The sequence below is a fragment of the Lynx canadensis genome, chromosome C1 (assembly GCF_007474595.2).
Source record: "Lynx canadensis isolate LIC74 chromosome C1, mLynCan4.pri.v2, whole genome shotgun sequence".
Classification (NCBI taxonomy): Eukaryota; Metazoa; Chordata; class Mammalia; order Carnivora; family Felidae; genus Lynx; species Lynx canadensis.
Window position 1 is genome coordinate 30269957 of NC_044310.1, and position 17627 is coordinate 30287583.

At 48.6% G+C, this 17627-nt stretch overlaps 1 protein-coding gene and 1 non-coding gene across 7 annotated transcripts; both read right to left on the reverse strand.

Moving 5' to 3' along the window:
• Positions 1-504: 504 nt before the first annotated feature.
• On the reverse strand, positions 505-15489 carry PABPC4 (poly(A) binding protein cytoplasmic 4). Of its 6 annotated transcripts, none has more exons than XM_030324621.1 (16): positions 14758-15489; positions 11803-11996; positions 10926-11041; positions 9540-9679; positions 9096-9190; positions 8290-8427; positions 7603-7698; positions 5371-5643; positions 4941-5013; positions 4711-4782; positions 4073-4159; positions 3851-3978; positions 2385-2478; positions 2138-2268; positions 1815-1917; positions 505-812 (listed from the first exon to the last, which is right to left on the reverse strand). In XM_030324621.1, exons 1-15 carry the CDS (start codon positions 14948-14950, stop codon positions 1828-1830), a joined length of 1920 nt encoding a protein of 639 aa, XP_030180481.1. In that variant the 5' UTR covers positions 14951-15489; the 3' UTR covers positions 505-812; positions 1815-1827. The 6 variants fall into 6 exon arrangements, with proteins under 6 accessions (XP_030180481.1, XP_030180478.1, XP_030180477.1 ...); XM_030324618.1 differs by having other exon boundaries at positions 4663-4782; XM_030324617.1 differs by having other exon boundaries at positions 1858-1917; positions 4663-4782; positions 4926-5013.
• On the reverse strand, positions 7208-7342 carry LOC115522653. Its single transcript, XR_003971539.1, has one exon. It is a non-coding gene; the product is annotated as a small nucleolar RNA SNORA55 (small nucleolar RNA).
• Positions 15490-17627: the final 2138 nt, after the last annotated feature.

Consider the following 17627-nt stretch of genomic DNA (forward strand, 5'->3'; position numbering starts at 1 on the left):
GGACAGTGAGGGCAAGTAGACTGGTTGACCTTGGCCAGGTGAGAATTGAGGACTAAAGGAACCACAACACACTTAGGACTCCAGCACTTGCTTGCTGTTGCCACTCAGACCTAGCCACCAAGCCTTTTCCCAGTGCCAGAGGAAATCTTAGCCGCATCATCAACCGAATGTAGGAAAGGGGACCCACAAACCCCAGCTAACACATCCAAGGAGGGAGGGGCCGGGTTCTGCTGATCTCCCCATACAGCCTTCATTCATGTGCCAACCCCAACCTGTACCCAATTCTCCCGTGCCAGACTTCTGTTCCCTGTAAGTTAAATGGAGGTCCATTATAAAACTCCTCCCACAACAATGCAATGGGACAGTTCTGTATACCTGGCTAACTCAAAATAGTCTGTTTATAACCATCAGGAAAGGATGATAGGCTATACATACTAAAAGTTACTTCCAGTGATAACTGAATTTAACAGGGTAAAACTGGTCAGAGTGAAACAGGACAGGCAGTTTTATGGAGATTTTTTTCTTTATTGAGAAACTTAAGACTTGGGTACATCAAATAAAACCAATTTCTGGGGGAAAAAAATCAAAACCCACAATAGAAAAAAAAAGTTAACACTGTCTGGGCCATAGCAGAACCCAGAGAATATATTCTTTTAATTGAAAAATTCTAGGTGCTTCATAATTGACCTTTTGATACAAAATGACCTATTAAATTTCCAATTTGTGGTTCTTGGTGTTGAGGTCCATAGGACACGCTAGAAATCTTCAAACCTTGAGCTGAATTCCAGGAGGGGTTATTTGGCTTTTGAATCCTGAAAAGAAAAGCACCAACACAAATAAATACATAATCAGAAAAAGTGCAGAGATTCACTGAAATCTCTGGCTTTATAGACGGTATTGTAGAAAGCGGTGCTTACTGACATGTGGGATGGACAATTGTGTTGGGACTGTCCTGTGCATTGCAGGATGTTTTAGCAGCATCCCTAGCCTCTACCCACTAGATGTGAGTAACACATCTCTCCAGGTATGACAACCAAAATAGGTCTCCGTTGGCAAATGTCCTCTCAAAGAGGCACCCCTGACTCAGAGTTACCCACTTTGAGGCTATGTACTTACTATACAGCCCCACCCCGCACCCTTCCTGGCCATCCTGTACCCAAAGTGATGGTTCACTTGCTTAAATCCCCAATGAAAAGTGTTCAGGCCTTTACCATATGCCCTTTTCCCTTGCCTCTGCCTATTTGGTTCTTTCCTTCCTCCACCAGGAGAGGCACCCACCAGTCCCTGTCAGAGGTCCTAGTTAAGCTTCACTCACTCTGCAGATGGGGGCCATGGCCTCCAGGTCCAGGAATTGACTAAAACCACACCCTGTAACTGTAGTCAGGTGTGTCTGCCTCTCCCACCTTACACAGGGCCTGTGTCCGTTGTGTTCTCAGAGCTAAGCAGTGGCTTCACACGCAAGCTCACCTCACCAACCTTAAGCCAAACCAGGGAGATGTTCATAAAAATGAGGCTGTGGGATCAGATTATGACAACACCTTGTATATCCATCTAAACAAAAAAAGTCATTCTTGAAAAAGATCTAACCAGGTGCTCCTTATGGAGAAAACTGCCCTGTTTGCTCCTTATAATTTACAACCTGTTCTCTCTTTTCTCCAAATTAACTCCTTCAGATTATAGAAAATACTCGGTGACAGCCTGCCCAAGTTATCAGGTTAAATAGCAGAAACATGGCTCTATATCCTGCCCCTAATCTTTTAGGAAGATCTTCACAAGTCAAAACCATTGCAAAAAACAAAAACAGCCAAACATACGGTTTTTCCTTGTCTAAGAGGTAGCAGCAGCAACAGCGCCCACCTTCTGGGCAGCTTCTTTCTTGGCATGATGAGCCTGTAGAACCGCCACAGCTTCATCCACCTGTGAGGAATCTCCAGGTGGTCAGTGACATCTGAGGAGAGGCCCTCCACCCCTCCCTGGTGCCCAGATCCAGTAGTAGGGTCTCCTGGTGCTGCCTGCTCTTCCCAATACCCACCCCACAAGCAGCCTTCCGTCTCTCTGCTGAACCAGGATGCCAAGGCCACCCCTCGTCCTCCCAGGCGGAGCAAGTAAAAGCCGAAGGGTCTAGAAACCAGCTCACCTTGGAGCGGAGAGACTCAGGGGACTCCAGCATGTGCAGCAGCTCAGAGTTGTCAATCTCCAGCAGCATTCCTGTGATTTTTCCAGCCAGGTTTGAATGCATGGTTTGGATGAGTGGGAACAAACGTTCTCCTGGGGGAAGAATATTTAATTAAAAACCAGGTTGAATCCCAGTAAAGAATGGACACGGGTATCCAGGTTAGTACCAGGTTCTGGCTCCCTCTTCTGCCAACACATGGGTCACTCACCCAACATCTGCTTCTGTTCCTGGGGGGGTGCTGCAGCCAACATGGAGGCGGTCAAGGGCTCCTGCCCCTGCACATGGACCGCAGGCTGGGGTGCCTGGGAATCAGGAGAGGCAGAAGGTTAGCATCAAGGAAAGGACATTTGATGGTCATGAGCCTGACCATTCGCTCTCAAAGCCTACTATGTGAAAGAGAGAGAGGTGGATGTCCTTGCTGCCAAGGAACTAATCGCAGTCTTGGGGAGGAAGGGGTTACATGAGCAACAGAGGGGTACACAGCATAAAAACCAACTACAATGAAAACAGCATGCAGGGCACCTGACGGTTAAGTGTCTGACTTAAGCTCAGGTCACAATCTCACAGTTCATGGGTTTGAGCCCCGTGTCAGGCTCTTTGCTGACAGTTCAGAGCCTGGAGCTTGTTTTGGATTCTGTGTCTCCCTCTCTCTCTGTCCCTCCCCTGCTTGTGCTCTCTCTCCCAAAAGTAAACAAAACAAAACAAAACAAAGGAAACAGCATGCTATTAGAAGAGAAAAGAAATGAGTAAGAAAATAAACCTACAAGGCTCAACAATTATCAAGTGATTCCATTTATAATTATATCCCACATCACTTTATTATACCAAATGTTTTTAATGTTTACTTATTTCTTTGGGGGGGGGGGAAGGAAGGGAGGGCACATGTGAGTGATCAGGAAAGGGGCAGAGAGAGGGGATCCAAAGCAGGCTCTGTGCTGACAGCAGACAGCCTGATGTGGAGCTTAAACCCACGAACCGTGAGATTGTGACGTGAGCCGAAGTCGGACACTTAACCGACTGAGCCACCCAGGCACCCCATATCAAATGTTTTTATTCTATCAAATGCTTAAGGACTACCAACATACACTGTCAACGCCAGTCACAACTCTAAAAGTAGGGCCCTGTAGGCAAAAGCTACATAAGCAAAGTTCTGAGGCATCTCCAATTTAGAGAGCATGAAGTAGGAGCAGGCAACTCAGGGGTCACAAGGCTAAGTGTTAAGTGTGGCTCCTCTAAGCAAATTACTACTGAGTTCTGGGTCTAATCCCCCAACCCCAACTTAACATCTCTGAAACTGAATGTCTCATCTGTAAAATGAAGTTCTTTACTGCCTTAATGTACCAATCTTACAGAGAGGCTAAGCATCAACTCAGCCAGTGGAAATGAGAAGCTCAAAGAGCTAAGCGAGCACACATGTTGTAAAAAGGAAGGCAGAAGCACCAGCTGTTTCTGAGGCTGGGGCATTTCTAAGTAAATTATTATGGGGGGGAAGGCATTCCAGCCCCTTTCCCTCACAGTAAAGAAAGCCCCTAAAAGGCAGCGTCATCATAGAAAACACAACACCCTGACACAGAGCAGGCATTAATGGCTGTTGAAGGAATCAAAGCAAAGACATCTTTTCAATCAAATGCAAACAGGGCAGATCCTTTCAGCATTCCGTTTGGTAGACCTCACCTGCAGAGGCTGGATGGCAGGGTGAGGGCTGCGGACACTGGAAGCGTATTTATAAGGTGCGACAGCCCGAGGAGCAGCAGCAGCAACAGCAGCACGAGGTGCTAAGGTCTGCACAGCTGTGGGAACACCTTAGGAAAAGAATAAGTAAAATTAAAGCCAATCAGTCTGGGCAAAGACCCGTCAAATCCCATCTTTCCCCATTCTGTGTGCATCCAATACCACCTCCAGACTGGCAGCTGTCAGTCAGCCCTTGCTGGGCGGCACCAGCCCCACCAAAGTCCATAGCCAAGCGGTCCGGGCACTCAGACCCTACAACAGACCAGCAAATGCACATCAGTGTCGGCAGCAGAGGTCCAACTGGCCACGTCCCACGGAAGGAGCAATTCCAAAGCATGTTCACACAACACATCACACGTGGAGCCACTACTGCTACTTTCGAGGAACAGCCAACAGATAACATACAACTCTTCCCGCCTCTTGGAATACAGGACACATTCTGTAAACAACAGTTTCCTTCAATCTCCCAACCCCACCCAGAAGAATAGGCTGCCTCTGTAGTCATCCAGCTAACAAGCATCTATAATTAACCTTTTTCACATGAGTCACCAATGAGCAAAAAAATCTTAAGTCACCGACATAGCCCTAGAACTCCCATGGTTTCTCTGCTCTTTAAGTACCAACCAGAGCACACAGCTGAGATTACAGAACCAGAACTGGAACATGAGCCCAACGAAGTGACCAACTCTGGGCAGAAGCTAGTCAACCTGACTCCCTCCTCCCCAGGCCACGCTTCTCAAGGCCAGTTTGCTCACCGACTCTCTGAGCAGTAGTAGGGAGGCCACGAGAGGCCGGAGCATTACCAGTTGGAGCCAGATGGCGAAGAGCTGGACGAGGCCCAGACTGGCGTATAGCACTTGGCATTCCTTGGAAGCCTGGTGAAGACAAAAACTGTGCATCACTAATCAAGCATATGGACCACAACCTAGGCTGTGCCTCAGAGGGGGCAAGGAGGAGAGGCGGGGAGACCAGAATAGGTTTATCCTGGGTGACCAAGTCACCGTTCCCCACCACCTACCTTGAGGTCTCCCACCTTGCTGCCAGCGTGGATTAGGCCTCATCTGTGCTAACTGGTTAGGTGTGTAATACGGAGGTCTTCCCTGAGCCTGCAAGAAAGAGCATCCGAGCCCTTTTATTTCAAGGGCCTGAATCCACATGAAAGATCTCATCCTACTGCCAGGCCCAAGGCTAATTAAGCAGAAACTCTCTACTCAAAGGCGGGGGGGGGGGGGGGGGGGGGGAGCGGCAGCAGCAAGGCCAGTTAATGGGGATTCTTTTATTTTAACTCTGTGGGGGGCAGGGAAGGAAGAGGGAGGGAGAAGAGAAATATCTTCATTTTCATGGGTCCTAACTCCAACAGTCTGAACTCCAATATCCAAAACCCCTCTCCCCCACCACCACAGGCTGCCGGAGCAGTTGTCAGGGGGCAGGTTCCAAAGATCCATGAACACAAGCAGACCCACCTGTGGAACTGCTGGCACAAAGTAGCCACCAGCTGCAGGCTGGAACTGATTTAAGATGGCATTGGCAGGAAGTGCTCTCATTCCAGCCACCCGCTGCATATACTGGTTGGTCAGGTGAGCCTTTCTCTCTTCCTTTCTCTGGGCCAGGGCGACGTACAGCGGCTTGGAGCCCACGATGCGTCCATTCATCTCAGTGACCGCTTTGGTCGCCTCTTCAGGAGATGAGAAGCAGACAAAGCCAAACCCTTTGCTTCTCCCATCCTCCAACATTACCTACAAAGGGACCAGCTACTTAAGGAAAAAATGTTCTATGTTGGGGGACAGCTATTAAGAGTCAAAAACCCTGGGTCCTGCCGCAAGAGTCCCCAAGTGTAGGATAAGGGTTCTCAGCCTTGTGCCAGGATGTCCCACAGGCCAATTAAGTCACAACCTCTAAGGACAGGACCTAGGCATTTTCACTTTGTTAGATCTCCGGGTGATCCTAAAGTTTCCAAACACTATGACATAGCTAATGGTTAAACCAGGAACTCAAAAGATGTTTCCTGATACCTGAAGCAAAGCTACCTTTGGCTACCCACTAGAAATCTGGGCAGTGTCAAGCTATTTACTTGCAGAACTCATCTGCTCAAGACCTTGGTGCACAAAACCTTAATCATTGCTTATCAAGGTTAGGATATGGTTTTGAATTACCACATGCGGGCAGGAATTACAAAACCAATGACCACCACCATTAATCCAACAACAGAAAGATGGCCAGCTGGGAGAGACAGCTGGGATTCTTGTCCCAACTCTAATCTCTAAGCTGCGTGACCTTAACATTTACTTGCCCTCTGTGAGCCTCAATGTCCATGATGACCTCTAAGGCAAACTACCACAAAACCACATGTCTACTGGTTCTCTTCCCACATACAGCTAGTCATTCATGGATAGCTCTTTATCCTCACCTGAGAAGGTGACTTATTGCTTTCCCTGGTCTACATCCTCAAAAATAATTGGTAGCAAGAGGACGAGGTATGCTTGGCACCATTTTGTGTCTTAGCTCGCTGCCTGGACAGCCTCCTGAGGTGGAGGACATGAGAGTAAGGATGTATACCAACCCAACATCTTTCTACCAATGAGATGGGCCAACACGGTGTATGAAAACATGACACCCTGATCTTGAAAACAGGGGCTGTGAAACTTGAAAGACCTGGTTCTTTTGTTCTTTTCCTGCCAACTTAAGCACTGTGCTGATAAGGAGAGACCATCATTCTTCACACTGATGGAAGGCCAGTGAAGGAAGTGATAAGAGGGAAGGGCCAAGGAAACAAGGAACCCGACAGGGTGGCCTCTGGTCAACTCTGCTACAACTGATAATGTGCCTTTGACAACACTCCCAGGTTGTGCACGACTTAAACTAAGGGCCAAGACAGGGTCACACCAAAGTCTTTTTACCAGACCACTTGGCCTCTTTCTCATCCCTGAAAAGACTCTGACACCTGCTGCACCTCTGCTGAGCAGGAACAGCGTGTGCCTCAAGGCTACAACCCAAAACTTTCACACGCCATCCACTCCCATCACACCCCCCCGACGGACCAAGGACGTGCGGCACACCAGCCTCTAACGAGTGTACTCATGCTCAAGGACTCCAATTCCTTATCTCCACAAGGGGGTTCATACTCACTCACCCTGCTGTATCAGTTGATAGGACTATCAAAGAACACCAAGCAGACGACACACATGGCAAAATGTGGAAGAGTCATCTTTCCACTCCTCTTTGTGTGCCTTTAGCTTTTATAAGGCCAGAAGTTCCTAACCCCAGCTCCCAAGTCCTCAAACACCTTCATTCAAGGACAAAGTGTGTGGCAGAGTTGTAGAGACAGGCCCCAAGACAAATGGAAAACAACCCGTCTGGATTTCCTCTGCTCATACTGTTGCACCATCTGTCCCCACACCAGCACAAAGCAGCAAAGAATGGGAAAGATTCAGGTGCTTGAGGGGCGTTGGCAGGAGGGACTGCTCAGATTCACCTCCATACCTCAGTGCCTGGGAGAGATGGTGCCATTTAACCTAATGAAATTCCATTCTCCAGAGCACATGCTCAGATGCGTAATATTGGAGGCCAGGAGGAATTATGCTAGATGAATGTGATAGCTATTTTCAGCAACGAACACAATTTAGATTCCACTCCTTCAATGAAATAAAAAAAATTACAATTTCTACTTTCGATCTCCAAACCACAGTATAAAATACCTTAGCGCTGGTGATTGATCCAAAAGGAGAAAACTCTTTTCTTAACTTCTCATCATCAATGGTGTCATCCAAGTTCTTAATGTAGAGATTCACTCCCTGAAACAGAGGGGCCACAGTTAATGCACATCTGTACCCTATAGATGCCCTGAGACACTGGTTCTCAAAATGTGGTCCCCAGACCAGCAGCAACCACCTCCTTGGACGCTTCTTAGAAAAGCAAATTCTCAGACCAGGACCCCAGAAATTCTGGGGCTCAGAAAGCCATGCTTTCACAAGCCCTAAAGGGGACTCTGATGTAGGCTCAGGGTTGAGACTCCTGCCGCAGTTTCTGAAGGGACCCTCAATAAGGGTTTGGAATGCTCTGACCATTGTCCCCAGCAAGGCTCTTGCCACCAATCCAACAAAAGGCAATCATTTAAGTAAAAAGAACCCACATGATTAAGAACAATAGACTGAGGCTTCCGGGAGTGAGTCCCTAAATAATACATCAATCTCTTTTGCCCTTGTTCTAGAATCACTGCTGTATCTGGTAAGTATATCCTTCCAAACCTGGGGATCTTGGGAGAAAGGAGAGGAAGAGGCAGTTTCCCAGTTCCCAAAGAGAAAGGCTGATAAACAGAAAGGCGCTCTTGTCGGGACTGCACAGTAAACCCTCAGTGGGGAGGCTGTGCTGAGACCACCTCTCACCTGATACCGACTAATTCTCTCTTGCTTCAGCTGTTCAAATTTCCGCTTTAACTCGGCCTGCCGTTCCACTTTCTTCTGTGCGCGGCCTACAAAAATGACTTTCCCACTGATTTCTTTTCCATTCATCTCTTCCACGGCCTAAAGAGGAAACACAGGTCTTAAAACCAAGACGTAGAGGCTGGGCCCTTGCCCTGGAGGCCTCAAAGTCCCACCAAACATTCGGAGAGAAGGAAATCTTTCCTACAGGGTTAAAAACTAGTTTAATTCCATTTCTGAAGCCAGCTAAGCAAATCCAAACTTCCTCATGAGTAAAAGGGGGTTACTACTTAAATGGATTATTGGTCCATATGATACAGGAAAAAAAAATGGTAGTTTTATAAATACAAGCATGGCAGACATGAGCCAAGGCTGATAATCTGGCTGTAGCTAAGTCTCTCAGGTTCTCTTGTGGGCAGTGAGTGATGTATGTCAAGGGCCAGCACCATGCTTTATCTACAAAAATAGCTGCTGCCCTGTTATCAAGTCAGCAACTCCTGAGGGAAGACGGAGTCCCCTCACTATGAATGGAAGCAAACATCCATCCTACTCTTTCAACCTACAGGGCCGAACAGCTGAGGTGACAGGCTACATGCCCGGTGCTTTGGGAACAGGTAAATGATGTATTACCATGTGAAGTCCCTCAGGCCAGTAACTGCATCACTACGATACCCGGGCAATTCCAGTTCTACTCTATTTACCAGCCAGGCCTGACCACACTCAGGGGCCACTTCCTGAAAATTTCTCCCCGACCCTCGTGGTACTCTCACCTTATTGGCATCCTCGTGTTTTTCGTAACTCACAAAGCCAAAGCCTTTGGATTTCCCACTGGGATCTCTCATCACCTTGACACTTAGGGTCTTACCTATTACCAAAGGACAGAACTATTAGTAACACCATCTCTACTGCAGCTCAAGGAGAGAAGGCTTCTCTAAGTGTCCAAATGAAGCCAATTCTTGCTGAACCCAGATGGGGTCCAGAAAGAGGCGCGGTGCCTGGTCTTCTAGTTCTGACCAAGCTACTGGAAAGGCCCTGGGGCTGGGACAAGGTAGGATAAAGCCAAGAGTCTATTCCTATCTACTCTGTGACCCTGTCACACAAGGTAGTTTACTTCTGGGCCTAGGTGCCCTTGTCTCTTAAACAACTAAGATCCACACGTTTTAGGTCTGGTGAACTGTGGAAGGGGGCACGTGGGGCAAAGAAGCCCAACTTACCAAACTGACTAAACAGCTCTTTCAGGCTCTCATCATCCACCTCTTCCCCAAAGTTTTTGATATAAACATTGGTGAACTCCTTGGCTTTGGCTCCAAGCTCGGCTTCCCGCTCTTTTCGAGACTTGAATCTGCCCACAAACCTAAAAAGAAATCATAGGAAACAGTGACTACCCAGAAGAACAAATCAGGTTTCCAGGGGCCCAAAGGAATATAGGTTAAAGACTGACAGGAGAGGTTAAAACACACAAGTCCCCATCCAACCACCAAGAGAGCAAGCTCAGAGATGCCCCAACTCCCCAGCAGAAAGAGAGAGGCAGGACTGTCCTGCAAGGATCAGTCCCAGGACTCCTGGCTCAGACCAGGGCTACTCCTACCACATCACACTGCCTTCATGAAGAAACCTGGTGACCATTATTAAAACGTTCATTTCTGTGCATCTATGTAAATGCATAGAAAAGGTCTGGAAGGATACAAACCAAACTGTTAACAGTGGTTAATCCTAGGGGTGAGATTGCTAGAGTGAACTATGAGGTAGCCTTTGCTTTTGCATTTCGCACATTCTGGTGTTTGCACTTAATGGGAAAATGTATCCACACACTGAAAATCTTTAGATCTCTTTCCAGTGATACCTTTGGAAGACTTGACCATTGGCCACATACACATTATCAATGCAATCCATCCCCTAGTCTGTTCAAAACAAAGGACAGAAATGATCTTTGCTTGTTATAGCCAAGACTTATTGTCCCTTCTCTCTCCCTGAATGGCTTAAGACTCTCTTGTCCCCATTCTGCAATAACCATACCAAAGCGAGAAGGTCTACTATAAACAGCGTCTTCTGCAATCAGAGATTTTTTTCATTATAACCAAATTAAGCATTACTGTGGAGCCAGCCTTGTATGAGAAGGCCACTGAGTCATAAGTTAGCCAAGTGGAGATCTGGGGACAATTTGGCATCAACTCCTAGCAAATGACCCCACGGACAGACCTGAATCACAGGAAGGCCAAGGTCACATGGCTAGTACACAGCTCCTGGTCAGTCCAGGGCCCTCTCCACTCTGCCGCTGGCCAAGACCCCTGCTCAGAAAGGGCTCAGAGCTGCCTTCTAGCAAGCCCCAGTTGCCGATGCTCATAAAACCCACGGACGAATGATGCTTTTGAGGGAGAGGCGGCAGGCAGGCCATGGCTTGGGCAGGAAGCCCACCTTGGCGAGTCAAAAGGGCTGCCACGGCTCGGGCAGGGAGACTCACCAGCCCTGGAGTGGAGAGGTAGGAGCAGGCCACACTTGGGCCGAGAGAACCAGTAGCCGCCTTGTGTGTGCCAGTTAATACCGAGGTGGGGCCACGGCTGGCTCATGCGATGGCTGTTGCTCCGGACTGGGACACTCACACTTTGCGGTCATTGAGGAGCATGCCGTTCATCTTCTCGATGGCCTTGTCAGCAGCCTCTTGGGTCTCGAAGTGGACAAAGGCATAACCCTTAGAGCCGTTCTCATCACACACCACCTGTCAAAGACAAGGGGGGGCCGCTTTAGCACCACTGGCATCTCCAGGTATTTGACAACCACATGACCTTCTCCTCAGAGTCTCCTGTGTCCGAGAGGCCGCTAGCCCATCCATAGTCAAAAGATAGGAGACTCCAGCAGATAAGGTTTTTCCTAGTAGTGAGCACACTACAAGGGACCTAGTGATGTTCCATTTACAAATGGCAGCCACTATTAGGCTGCTTCCAGTCCAAATGTTTTATTTCATTAAAAAAACCTGAGATCTGGGTGCAAAACCACCGTGCCGCAGAAAAAGTGATCAATGGCCAAGCCCACAATACAATTTCAGTCTAGTAGGGAGTCAGATACCACCACCACACCAGTTGTACTAAATTCTCCACAAAAACAGGTGCAAAGGGAAGGAAGGAAGAGGATGAATTTATACTTCTGAGATGACTAAGTATAGCTGCCTGGAGACCAGAGGCACTGCTCTACTTCTCCCCCCAGAAAAGATAAACTCTTCAATGCCCTCCAAAGGTAGAAAACAGAAAGGATATTTCAGGCAGAGGGAAGAATAAACAGAGAAACAAAAGCACCTGCTGGTGATACTGGATTGTGACACAAGATTATCTACAGGGAACTTTTAGCCTTTGGAGCCATTTCCAGCCAATTACCATCGCCCAATATCCCACCGCCCAATTCCAAGGCTGCTCCCCATTTGGTATTTATCTTGTTTTCATGAGTCAATGATCATTCTACTGAAATCATTTAATCAATGCTTACCTTGCAAGACAGAATGTTTCCAAAAGCAGAAAAAGTATCATAAAGTGCCTTGTTATCTATAGATTTGTCCAGATTCTTGATGAAGACATTTCCCACACCAGATTTTCTCAAAGAGGGATCCCTCTGAGACCACATGATACGGATTGGCTTTCCCTTAATCACATCAAAGTTCATGGTATCCAAGGCCCGCTCAGCTGCAAGAGAGAAACATATTTCGGTCAAGGATATAAAGCATCACTCCGTGCAGACAACTGCCACCAGCCCAGGAACAGAGGACTCCAAGACTTTTCAAGGTAATCACTGTGATAAAAGGCAACTCTATTAAAATTAAAAGGCATCAGATCCCTCCAGCCTGCGTTGCCAGTGAGGGTAGACGTTCTGGCCAGTTGCTCCCACTTCCTGGCACAAGTCTCCAGCCCTCTGGACCTGCACCCTTGTTGTGTAAAAGGGGTAGGCGAGAGCATCTAAATGGCCTTCTGGCACCAATATCAAGTCACAATTCCATACATTTGACTGAGCTCTATCAGTTATAAAGATCTGCTGCTGACCACCCATGGTGACACAGGTAGAACAGTTGTGATATTATCTATTTCATAAAATGAGCAAACTTATGTCCAGGATGGCTAAACCGTGCAGCTAACTAGTGAGTAAGAAACTAATACTAGATTTTCTGATTATTTTTCAGTTAGATATTGCATCAAATTACCAACGAGCTGTCATTTAGTCTACAATCTGTCTGTCTAGGAAACAAGTGACAGAACAAAACCTGGGAACAACTGACTGGGGAGATAGCGCTATCCGTTTCTTGTATCTTCAGCCCACTTTCTTGTATTCTCAATTTCTGAGAACAGAAACAGATTCCAAAGGCCTCAAAATGATAAATACTAATGGTCACGCACGGAAATATTTTTATTATCAGGATGATAAAGATGAAACCGCATCTTTCTGCCTAAGCACACAGTGCAGTAGACTCTGCACCTAGTGGTTTCAGGGCCTTGTGAAGTCTTAATCTGAGTTCTGTGGAATTCCGGACTTCAAGTGCCCTGGTGCTCAGCCAAGTTTTCCATCCACTGCTTTGGGATGCTTCCTTGGCTTCCCAACAAACCCATGTGTGTACCAAAAAGGACCAGAAGCTAAAACGTACCATCACCTGTCAGCAGGAACGCTTCTCTTATTGGCGACAAGTTCCCAGAGCTGGTGGCCACTTTTCCTGACTTACGCGATGAAACCCCCAGAATCTCCTCCATGAACAGACTGCAGGGGGGGTAGTTCTCCTGTCTCAAGGAACCACCTCACTTATAACAGGGACAAAATTCCCTAACCCTGCCTCTCCACAAGCTCAGCTGTCCAGTCAGCCAAGGGAGTATCTCCTTTTCACCCCTTTCCAACCACCCTTCCCACCTTCTCAGGTGGCCTCATTGACTCTGGGAAGGAAAGAGGTCAGAGAAAGGGGAGACTGGGCAGCTCCAACTCAGGAAAAGTCCAGGCACAGAAGCAGTCACTTGTGATGGCTCTCTGCGATCCACAGCCCAGGACCCCAAACTGTGTCTGACTGATTAGCAGCAAAGAAGCCATTTCAACACAGCTCCTCAGTGTCTTTCCAGACAGTGCTGCAGAAGGCAAGTCGGCTTAGCCTAACAAATCTGGCTGCACTTATTTATAGCAGGGAGAGGTCCTGCAGAGGCATGTGTTGGCAGACACACTGACCAATGGCTTCTGCTACTATCTCTAAGTGACAGGACTTTTGTTCAGAAAGTGTCAAAAAGGCAGGCAACTGCCAATGTATCCACCACTCCCCCTAAAAAGGCCACACTTGGCCACCTTTGTGCCTTCCCTCTGGCCAGACACAACTCAGAGCACACAGAATTGATGGTATCAGTGCCTCTTGTCTCTCAACAAGTCCAACTCTCTGGTCTCAGCTGCAGCTCGGGCAAGTGACATTCTCTGTTTCATGGACAGTGAACAAAGTGTGGACAAAAATAGGGACCCAGAGATCCTTTGCCACAGAATGGCTTGTTTCCCCCAGTAATGGTGTCTACAGTTGTTCCCTTTTAATCTGAAGTCACGTGCAGCCCCTGATTAGGTTTCCTCTGGCCTCTCTCCGGCCACGCCTGCAGCATACCTCTTCACTGTTCCAAGCAAGGGCCCAGTCTGGGCTGGCGGGGCACTGCACTGGCAGTCCCAGCTGAGCCTCCCACCTCCTTTGCCCTCTCTGGAGTCCCATTTTCTTCAAATGGGATGAAGGAAAAGGGTTTAGACAAGGGTAAGGCACTGTTCACAGGTGAGGCGATAATCCCCACCAGCGCAGTCAGTTTCCACAGTGTTTCCCCAGACTACCTGGCTACCCTTTCTCCACACTTCAGGGCTTTGTCCAGAGAGTAAAGGACCCTTCCACCCCAGGAGCAAAGCCGGAGACCCGGGAGCTGGTCTGGCACATGCAGCGCTGGTGGCGCCAATACAAGTCCCTGCTCAAGTAAAACCAACAGAATTGTTCTCACTGCTTCCTACCTTCCCTGAAAGACCCCTTATCAGCACAAAATCAGACAGACTCAGTCCACGGTCAAAGTAGGGGAGATGGCAGCAGCTTTAGAACCTAAAATTCTGGCAGGAATTGTGTTTCAGATGTTCTGCCTTTTCGGCAGGCCTGTGAGGGGCAGGAGCCCATACTCACTGACCAGACAAGGTTCCCACTAAAGCAGGACCATGCACACAATGGAATGACAGTGACTTCCTCCAAATCCCGTTTTACAGTCTCCTTGGGTTCCAACCCCACCGCCACCACTGATTAGCCAAGGTCACCCAGTTAGCAAGCAGTGGAAGCGAGATTGAAACTCCGGTCACCTGATGCCAGGATCCTCATTCTCAACCCCTGCATCCTGTGCTCCCCACCTCCATGGGGTAGACTCCTAGGGTCCCCTAGGATCTCACGAATTTGTGGATATAGCGTCTACTCACCGTCAGCCGGCTGCTGGAAGTTGACGTAGGCATAACCCAGGGAGCGGCGGGTGATCATATCGCGGCAGACCCGGATGGACAGCACAGGCCCCGCAGGACTGAACTTTTCGTACAGCATGGCCTCGGTGACGTCCGAGTGCAGGTCACCCACGTAGAGGGAGGCCATGGGGTAGCTGCTGGCCGCAGCGTTCATCTCCCCAGCCCCCACCACCCCGAGCCCCGCCAGGAGAACTTCTTATAGGGACCACACAGGACAAAAGGGGCTCTTCTCGGAGCCGTGGCCCGCGCCGCGGCTCACAGGTGGCAGACTGAAGCTAAGAGACGCCGGAGTAGCTCAGAGACACGGAGGACCGGAAGGAGGAGTTCAGGGACAGCTCGTTTGAGACTGCAAAACCGCAGACAAAAGGCTCTCAAAAACAATATGGCCCTCCCTGGGAGTTTGTAATTTGCAGCTGTCCTAGTCTGAAGCTCCAAATTTCAAAAAAGAAAAAAAAATAACGTATTAAAACGGGGACTCCCCTCCAAATTATAAAAATTCTTCAAGAGGCGACCAAATGGTGCCCACGGCGGCCTCCAGGACACGCGTTTCTCTATAAATATAGGCCTCGGGCTCCCGGCGGTTTAAGATTACAGCAGCCAGGGGAAGAGGGAAACCAAATCTTGGTCGGTGCCGACTCGGCAAGCCCCGGGGGCCGGGCGCGCAGCCGCCTCCCACGCCGGGCCGGCGAAGGGCAGCGCGGACACGTGGTGCGCCCGGGGCCGGCGCGCTGGGGGCGAGGGCGGCGGGCGCGGGGCTGCCACGCGGCGCGGGGGCGGCCGGAGCGGAGGCGCGTGGACGCGGGCGGGCGGCTCACCACCGGACCGACGGACGCCAAGGTGCGGCGGCGGCGGCGGGCGCGGGCAGGCCGGAAGCGTGCAGAAGTGACTTCCCCGCGGGTTCTCCGAGGAAGATGCGCTTTTCCTTTCTCTCTCTCTCTCCCTTCTTCTTTTTTTTTTTTTTTAGATTTTAAAGCGTTTTCGTTTTTTTTTTTACTCTTTTCCTGTTTTTCCTTCAGGCTGCTGGGCCTGAAAGCGGCAGAGGCTGCGGCGACCCGGGGCGGAGAGAGGCGGCCGGGGGAGCCACCGCTCCATTTATACCCGCCCGCCCCGGGCGCTGCTGGTCGAAGGGCGCCTCGCGACCTGGGCGCAGTCGTGCCCGCCCACTCGGCCCGGGGGCCCGAGGCGGGGCGGCCACGCGAGAGCGACCCGGCGCGGCCGCGCGGCGCCACAGCGACCCCTGGCGCGCGGAGGACCGTTCCGCTGGGGTCTCCGCCGGACCCAAGGGCTGCTTTCCTGACGGCGCGACTGTATACACCACCTGCCCCTCCGGGAATAGATAGAGCGCCTTCAACCCACCCACACACGTAACGTCTAGGATCCGTGTGTTGCTTATTGTAAAATAAAGCTGACATGAAATAAGTATAATTATATAATAAGTGGTTCATTATGTAAATGTTTGGGTGTAAATACAGAAGACATTCTGATGTTTTCAGAATACTAGGACCTAGAGGGAGAGGTACCGAGAACCCGACAGCCACATCTGCAGTAATACCCATGGGTGATGGGATTAAGTGTTGGGAAAGCTTCCAAGGAACAAAATGCAATCATCCCTCTATTTACATGGTGGTGGCATTCCTGGAAATTTAGTTGACATTTAAGGGCGCAAAAATATTTCTGCTTGGGCGGGGGCAGAGAGGGGAATAGATTTGAAATGGGTAAAGGGAATTTAGAGGTACAAACCTCCAGTTACGAAATAAATCACGAGAATGAAATGTACAGCGTAGGAAATACCGTCAATAATATTGTAATAACTTTGTACAGTGACAGAGGGTAACTACATGTACAGTGGTGAGCATTTCATACCATATATAATTGTTGAATCACTGTGTTGTGCACCTGAAACTAATATGTCCACTACCCTTCAGTAAAAATTTTAAAAATAAAAAATACTTTGTTTCCACATAAAAAGGAATCCAGTGTAGACTTCAACAGTTATAAAAAGTTTTTTCATCCACGCGAGAATCTAGTAGGTCACTTGAAAGTCATGTGGTATATGGGACGAGTCTACATTATGTGGGACTGTCCCATGTGTTGCAGGATATACAACATCCCTTCTGCCAAAAATGCTAGGAACCACCCTTCTCATCGCTATGACAAACGAATCCAGAAATTAACAAAGGGCCCACAGACACTCCCATTGAAAATCACTGATTTAAGTAAAGCAATGAAGAAATACACATATTTGTATATACATTCATCCAAAGCAGTGGTTAATTGGGGCTATTCTTTGCCAACATCAGATATAGGTGCATATACCATGGTAGACAAGGCAGAGGAAGTCCCTCTCTCATGGAGAGTTAGTCCAGATGGTGTATTATATCAAGAAACATTTATGGAATACTCCTCTAGATAGATCCCCTCCTCAGGGAAGCCACTACCCTGCGGTCTGAAGTAGCCTGCCAACACTGTTAATCATTCTCACACTATCCTGTTTTGTTTTATTTTCAAGACTCTTATTAACTACCTAAAATTACATTGTTCAAATATGTGTTTACCTGCTTGATACCTGTCTTTTCCTCACTGTATATAAGTTTCATGAAAGCAGGGACCTAGAACAGTGCCTAATAATGGCACACTCTAAATGCTCAATAAATATTTGTTAAAGAAAGGAATGACTAGTAGGCACTCATGAGAAAAGCCCACACAATCCCTGTCCTCATGCAGCTGACTGTCCAGCGGCGGGGGGAGGGGGGGGGTTGCTACTTGTAGGACCTCGAACAAGCAAGTTTACCTCTGATTCTCAGATTTCCAATCTGTAAGTAAACTGATAA